Genomic DNA, 7,302 nt, shown 5'->3' with positions numbered 1-7,302 from the left:
ATGGTATTTGACACAAAGACAGTATCGGGAAACAAAGGTTTTGTTTACAGGAGAGAGAAATATTAAGAACAATAGCTCAATTCTCCTTGTTTGCATTTCCATCTCTACAAGAGCTGTGAAATCATTAGAGGTCAGACCTTACTCTTATTTAACCCCTTGGCTTTCCTGTGGCTGTGTTTTCCACAACAGATACACATCAATTGACTTACTAGAGGCTAGACTGAGATCACAAATAATTTCTCATGTAACACCAAAGCACTGACAATTGGCAATAACTTTTATCAGTGTTAATTTGTGCTGCATTTACATCTGACCCAGAAGTGGAAGGCTCTGCAACCAGTTACCTAATCGACTGTGTATAGGATCCCAAAATATAATATTTGCAGAGAGAGATTTGAGTGGTCTTTGCAAAAAGTCATGGGCTACAGAAGCTGGGAAAAACCTTCTTCATTGACCTTATCACTGTGGATTTTTCCTGCCTTCTCCAGCAGGATGTGAAGAGACTCTTTGCTCGATGTTATCACATGCTCTGCCCAAGCCAGAGTCTGCATCCTGATCTCATCAAACCCCTGCAGAGGACCTTTTGTGCTTTCTCTCTCCCTTTGTGTTCCCTAAATCCTTGCATTCTGTAAACCTGAATACCTTTTTCCCTCTATAATTCCCCTAAAATAAAATGGGTTTTCCCCTATGGTGTATGTGTAAGACCCCAAATTTGTTAACCTGGGTTTTTCCCTTACATCATCCCCTGAAACCCCCTATTTATAATAATTGTAATAGTTACAACCCCCTGTTGAATATGTAAACCATAAACCCTTTAAATATGAACTTGTAAGTCCAATAAAGGATTCCAGTTTTCTGCCTCCACTGGAATCATCGTAGTTATTGACTTGCTACAATTGTGGGTATGCTGCAATTCTTATATTCTAAAATATTTCAAAGCATTTGTTGTTTATATTGGCTTCAAACCAAAACTAATCTAATTATTTTTAGGGGGTTTTTTTGAAGAATGCCATCAACACATAAAACTTATAATCCAAGGCAAGTATGTGTCTTGCAGTCTTAAAATTCTTTTCCCTTTTGACATCGTTGAGTATTTTATCCTCTCCCCCCATACTATATTCCTCTCTGAGAAACAAGAGCTCCACAAAACCAAGGATTGTCTTCAGAATCTTGAACTACTATTGCTCACCTGTGCTTTAGCCAGTTTCTTTTCCAACAGGTCACGTTCCTTTTCTGTTTGTTGTAGACATTTATTAAGCTCCACAATGTCTCCCTTTAATGAAGCCAGGGCTGCTAAATGAAGCTGGAAGACAAAAACAAAAGAAACAAATTAACTAATTCACAAGCTATGTAGCAGTAGCATTTCAGAGAAGAGACAGTATTATACAGCAGCTACAGTATCACTGGATTTCTGTAGTAGTTAATAGGAACTTAAGTAGAACAAAGTCTAAAAGGAATTTACATGCAAATAAATATTTTGAACATGGAATTTTTCTCTCCAGACAGCACACACATTCCTTCACCATATCCTTTATAAGGATAAATACAATGAAGAATAATTCAGGTAGAAATGTGTAGATTAGTTCTAACATTAGTTTATTAGGAGGCAGGTTGAGTCTTGTGCTCTAAAACCTTATAGTAAATGTTGACTAAGATTGGTATTACAGAGTAAGGTGTATCAAGTTTCGATGCCTTTAGACATATAGAGATTATCAGTTTGGTGAAGGGAATAACTCCATGCAGAGGATTTGGGTTTATTTTGCAACTAAAGCTTACTCCACCTTGAGCTACGGCTCTGCAGTTCTGCTCAGTCCTATGCCAGTGAGTTTCAACGAATCTAATCTACTGAACCCACAAATGAAGAACATGAACTGTTTTTCTTTCTGCAGTAGATCCTTTTGATGAAAGATATGTTCTACATTTAACTGATAGCATTTGGTAATATCTATCAGGTTAGGATAACTAGTAACATTGAAACTAGGTTAGCTACACAACTTAGAAAACAAGAACAGTTCTTACAAGAATCCTATACTTTTAACTCTTTCACACTCTCTTTGTCCTTAAATATCCTATTAATCGTTGCACCAAAGGCATCAGCTAGAATTCAACACTCAGTACTGATAACTACAACTGAAAAGTCCTGGAGGAAAACCAGCCACTAATACTGAAGTCTTTCTTTGTAGTAGTAAAGAAACAGCTTCAAGTTATACTGGGTAAGAAAACAAAAGTGACCTTTCACACCAGAGTAAGCAACACAGTAAACACTGCTCTGCTGCCAAGACTCAGACTGAAACACAAACCCTGCTTCTAGTCCTTCAGTCAGTTTCAGTCCCTCACTCTGATATTTTATTGGGTGGGTCACTTAAAAGTTATTTTTCATGCTTCATTTACAATGAATCAGCTAGTGAGTCCTATTTTGATATCAATTTTACCTTTCCAGTACTGGAAGTCAGCAAAACCATAGGTGCTTTCACATACTGATAATGAAAGCAGCTTCATGACAGTAGAGAGAACAGATCATTTGGCAACAGCTTCTTCACATACAGTACTGTCAGTGCTATAGAAAAATACCCTCTGGCTTCAAGACAGAAAACATAATTTTAAAAAGGTTTTTGGATGTGAACTCTGCAGTTTTAAATGCTTATTCTAGAAGCTCTGGACACCTTCATTTGTGAGTTCAGTAAAAAGCATTTTTATTATGTCAGTTACAAAAACTTCTTAGGAAATGCAGTTATTTGTTTAAGTGCAAATACACACATGCACAATTACATGTTGCGTAAACGTTTCTACATTTGGTTTGAGTTTAATTAACACAGATACCAGGTCTTTCCAAAATGCACTGAATATTGAAGACTCTAAATTTGCAAAATCGCAGGACGGCTGAGGCTGACAGGGACCACTGGAGGTCACTCATCCAAGCCCTTACCCAACCCACCAGGTCCAGGTGGATTGAGGACTTCTAAGATTGGAGATCTACAGCTTCTCTGGGGAACAAATAAGATGCCATACTTTACAGGACAAAATGCTTTGATTATCTCTATACAAGCATAAATGAATATGGGGTTTGAATTAGTTTTGAAATGTAAAGTATTTACAAATGGTATTTGACACAAAGACAGTATCGGGAAACAAAGGTTTTGTTTATAGGAGAGAGAAATATTAAGAACAATAGCTCAATTCTCCTTGTTTGCATTTCCATCTCTGCAAGAGCTGTGAAATCATTAGAGGTCAGACCTTACTCTTATTTAACCCCTTGGCTTTCCTGTGGCTGTGTTTTCCACAACAGATACACATCAATTGACTTACTAGAGGCTAGACTGAGATCACAAATAATTTCTCATTTGCAGACACTTGCGAATATTTCAACCTATTTCTTAAAATAAATCAAACCCCAAATTTAATCACAGCAAAAACTGTTAGATAAAGAAAATACACTAAAGATTGTTAAAAAAATTACATAGAACAGGTAAACTAATGTTATTTCAGTGAGCAGGATCAGATTTAGAACATAATAAAAAAGAAAAGAAAAAAGATGCAATTATGGAATGTTATCCTTTGAAAAATTAATCTGGCAATTCACACTTGATGAATGGAGCATGGTGCTAATAGCACTTCTGAGTGTGCCTGAGGCCTAGAGTAATGGCTCTGCTTCTATTAAAACAGATGTTTACAACATCATAGAAATCAAAATTTTAGGTGACATGAGAAGAAAAGCCCAATACTGACACCTAAAACTAACCAAAAGAGAAAAGCATCTGAATCTGGAGGTTGCACAAAAGAACTACATGTTGCAAAGTTCACCCTTTTGGGATTCTTATGAACCTTGACTGTGGCACTGCAGGGCAGCCCACACATCCACACGAACAGCCTCTAAACTGACACTGATACTGTGCAAGAACGGTCAGCTTTGCTTTCACCTTCCAGAGGAGGAACCTGTTGCTACTTCCGCTCCAAGTGAGGGAGCAAAGTAACAGCAATGTATGAATGTATGAAAATGAGGCTGTGGGACACCAAGCTTAGGACAAAATACTGTCTTCACTTCAACTCAGTCTTAACACATTGTCTTGGACCACAGCCTTTCTTTAAGTAAAAATAAAAAATTAAATTATTATGCAATTATGAGCTAGGAAGGGTTTGATATGTCCGTACTTAGACGGATTTTATCTCCACTTCAGTGAATTTAGCATTCCTACTCTCTTTACAGTCACTCTCAATTTAAGTAAGAAAAATTATGTCTCTATCAGTGAACTGATGGAAAGAGGAAACAGATCTATTTTTTTCTATTTCCCCTTTTGCCGAACATGACTGGAGAAAATTAACGTAGGAGAAAAACAGCAAGGTTCAGTGCAGTCCCTTGAAAATCTCAGGATGCCAAACTTCTTTCCTATGTTCCTTTCCAGCTTGCTCAGGTGATAGGCACACCTTTTGTCCTTCAGGAAAGAAAGGAGTGGAAAACTAATCCCAAGAATGAACCTCACTCAATCCTCTGCATTTAGCACTGAGGTGACCCACAGTATAAGGCTGGTTACAACATCCCAGACACTGTAAGCTTGTCCACAGTGACTTGTTTTCCAAGACCCTCACCATTTTTTGTATCACCTTAACTTGCTCCTTCAACTTCAGTTCCTTCTGACTGACAACAATCCAGACCTTTCAAAACAGAAAATGCCATTCAAGAACCACTCAAAAAGTAAGATACTACTTACTATGCTAACTCAATCATAATTTACTAAAGCATCGTGTGGTTCTTGTGTTCTTGCCAACACTTCTGAAACAGAAAATAATTTCTGATTTCTAAAGACAAGACTGTGGAATAGCAATAAAGCTGAACTTAGGATCTCTGTCTCCAGACATGATGTGATGTACTGTCACCATAAATTTAGGGAAGCAAAATCTGTATTGCCATGTCAAATCAGTGATCCACACATCCAGCACTTTGTTTCCACCATAAGCCAACCAGCTGTCTCAGCAACAGGAAGGAAAAAAAAAAAGAAAAATAAAGGCAAAAACCCCACCAATACCTCTGGAATGTACTTGTCCAATTGTCTGAAATTCACAGAAAGAAAACATCGCCCCAGCTTTCCTTAGCAGCTCACACCCTAAAGAGTTCTATATTAGAATGTCCACTTAATGTAACTTCCAAAAGTACAGCTCTAAAATGATTTTTAAAAGCAGTCAATCAACTTTAAGACTCCTAGTTGTGGCAGCAAAACTCCCTGGATGAGCATGCGCTTGCTTAACAAAATACATTAAGCTCAGTTCTTAATTACTTGACTTCTGCATCTCCGAGACCTCTGCATTCCTCTCCCCACTTCTTTAACCTCAGGCCACCAGCCATACTCTCTTCAAATGTCTTCCAATCCCCACTTCTCCCAGGACCCTCTGTATCCCTAACTGCACTCACCAATTAAAGGTTCTCCAGGGTGAACAGGTGGATAAGAAGTTGCAGTCTCCAGTGACCTCCCAGCTTACAATAAAGTAGTAGGTTTTAGAATGTTTTTAGAAAGATAATGTGCTATAAACAACACTCAAGTTTTACATGGCTTAAATATCACTAATCTTTACACTCCTGGCTGCAAATCTCAGACTTGTCCATGCTGCATTCCCAGGTCACCGTCTCACTATTGAAGGTCAATTCTTAGTACAAGCAACTGTCTCCAAGGTCACACTTGCCATTTTAGGCAGAAGTCAGTTCTCTTGACTCCTAATCTTTACCTGCCAACCAGTTCAAAAAGGGATGCACAGTTTCTTGAAGGACAGTTAATTTCTTCAGATTTAATACAAAATCCTAGGCAGGAAAATTACCTATGCTGCTGTAACTTAAGTTGCTGCAGGAAGTTTCCACAATTTCCCTCAAGCTCCATGCCATAAACCTTTGTGTAAGTTATCTTTGAGTATTTCTCTCATAAGAAACATCCAGTACATTCTGACATTTCCAATCACAAGTCCTACATCTTTTATTGCCTCCTCTTTCTTGTTACCTGGTCAATACACCAGGGAAAAAGCTGACTAATTTTCCTGAAAGCTTTGCAAATGGATGGCAAACTGCAGGAGACTATGCGTTATTTCCTGTTGCAGTTTTCTACTGCACTGGATGTTATTACTGAAATTACAATTTCAATGAATTGGATAGAAAACAATCACTGTTGCAAAATACAGCCCTGATAAGGCTCTGTGATGAATCAGCTTTAACAGTAAGTATGTTATAAAGGAGTATGTTACAGTTTCTTTCTCAGTGAAAGTATGTTGAATAAAGAAAAATCTTATGCACAACTTTTACATTCTATCCTAACTCCCTCCCTTCTAAAAACAGTTCACAGGCCTATCCAAGTAAGTTCTTGCTCTCTATGGCATAACTCATTTGAACTAAATCTCTTATTGAAAAATTCCATTTAAAACAACTTCTGCTCGGAAAAACATTTAAAAAAATTTTTGCTTTAGTGAAAACCACTGGGGGTTTTTCTCTATGAGACCAAAGCAGTGAGTTGCAGTACTCCTCCAGTTGATACCAGTTATTTGAATGTTCATGTCTGATGCTAGCCATCAGAAAATCTTATGCAAAATTTCTGAATGATGCCTCAAACTCTTTTCTGGTGGCAACTACTTTTAGAAGGAAGCAGCACAGAGATATACCATTCATGAACCAGAATTTTTGAAAGAAACTCAATTGCATGAATGCATTTTTCTTTTCTAATCATTATATGGCTTACATTTCAAGCAGTGGAATCTCCAGTGGACAAACTGAAAAGGTGAAAATAAACATTCATAAATGTTTACTAGCAATTGCATCTGCACAGGTAAGTCTGAACAACTGGCAGCCCTCAATCTGCCCACTGAATAGGAATTTATGTGGGTAAGTCTTTTAGTGTTTCAGTAACCTGGATGTATTATTCTGTTCATAAGAAATATTTTCTTTTGTTGTGCACCGGACTAATAACCCAACACGGTATCTCTGTCTATTGCATCAGGCATTTGTTCAAGTGGCTTTGTACCTTTTCAGCAATTTATTTAGCAGCCTTCTCCAAATATAAAAGCAAGTAGCTGTAAAATTTGCAGAGAATCAAGGACCTGTAGCATGACAAACCCAGACTAGAATATTTAAGTCAAGTGGTGACGGCAATTTGTAAAGATGGAATCAAAATTAATTCAAAGGTACAAACACACAGTAATTACAAACCAGAAGCTACTCGAAGTGTTCATGAATGCAATGTTTAGAATTTTTGCCCAGTTAACAACTTGGTCTGCACAACTCGTGGAAGAAAAAGGTGCCTGCAAAATCCTAGTACAAGATTAAATGTGTTT

The 7,302-nt window shown here is 37.6% G+C and overlaps 1 protein-coding gene across 5 annotated transcripts in view; it reads right to left on the bottom strand.

Annotated features, from left to right (window-relative positions):
- The window catches only part of MCC (MCC, WNT signaling pathway regulator), a 184,968-nt gene that overhangs the window by 67,192 nt on the left and 110,474 nt on the right, over positions 1 to 7,302 (bottom strand). For all 5 annotated transcript variants that reach the window (XM_027667207.1, XM_027667208.1, XM_027667211.1 and 2 more), the window contains one exon: positions 1,190 to 1,303. In XM_027667207.1, the coding sequence (XP_027523008.1) occupies positions 1,190 to 1,303 (114 nt within the window). The remainder of the gene's footprint in view (positions 1 to 1,189; positions 1,304 to 7,302) is intronic.

This window comes from Corapipo altera, unplaced genomic scaffold (genome assembly GCF_003945725.1).
Source record: "Corapipo altera isolate COAL_440 unplaced genomic scaffold, ASM394572v1 60935, whole genome shotgun sequence".
Lineage (NCBI taxonomy): Eukaryota > Metazoa > Chordata > Aves > Passeriformes > Pipridae > Corapipo > Corapipo altera.
The sequence above is the reverse complement of the archived record's forward strand: the minus strand, read 5'-3'. Positions and strand labels throughout refer to the sequence as shown.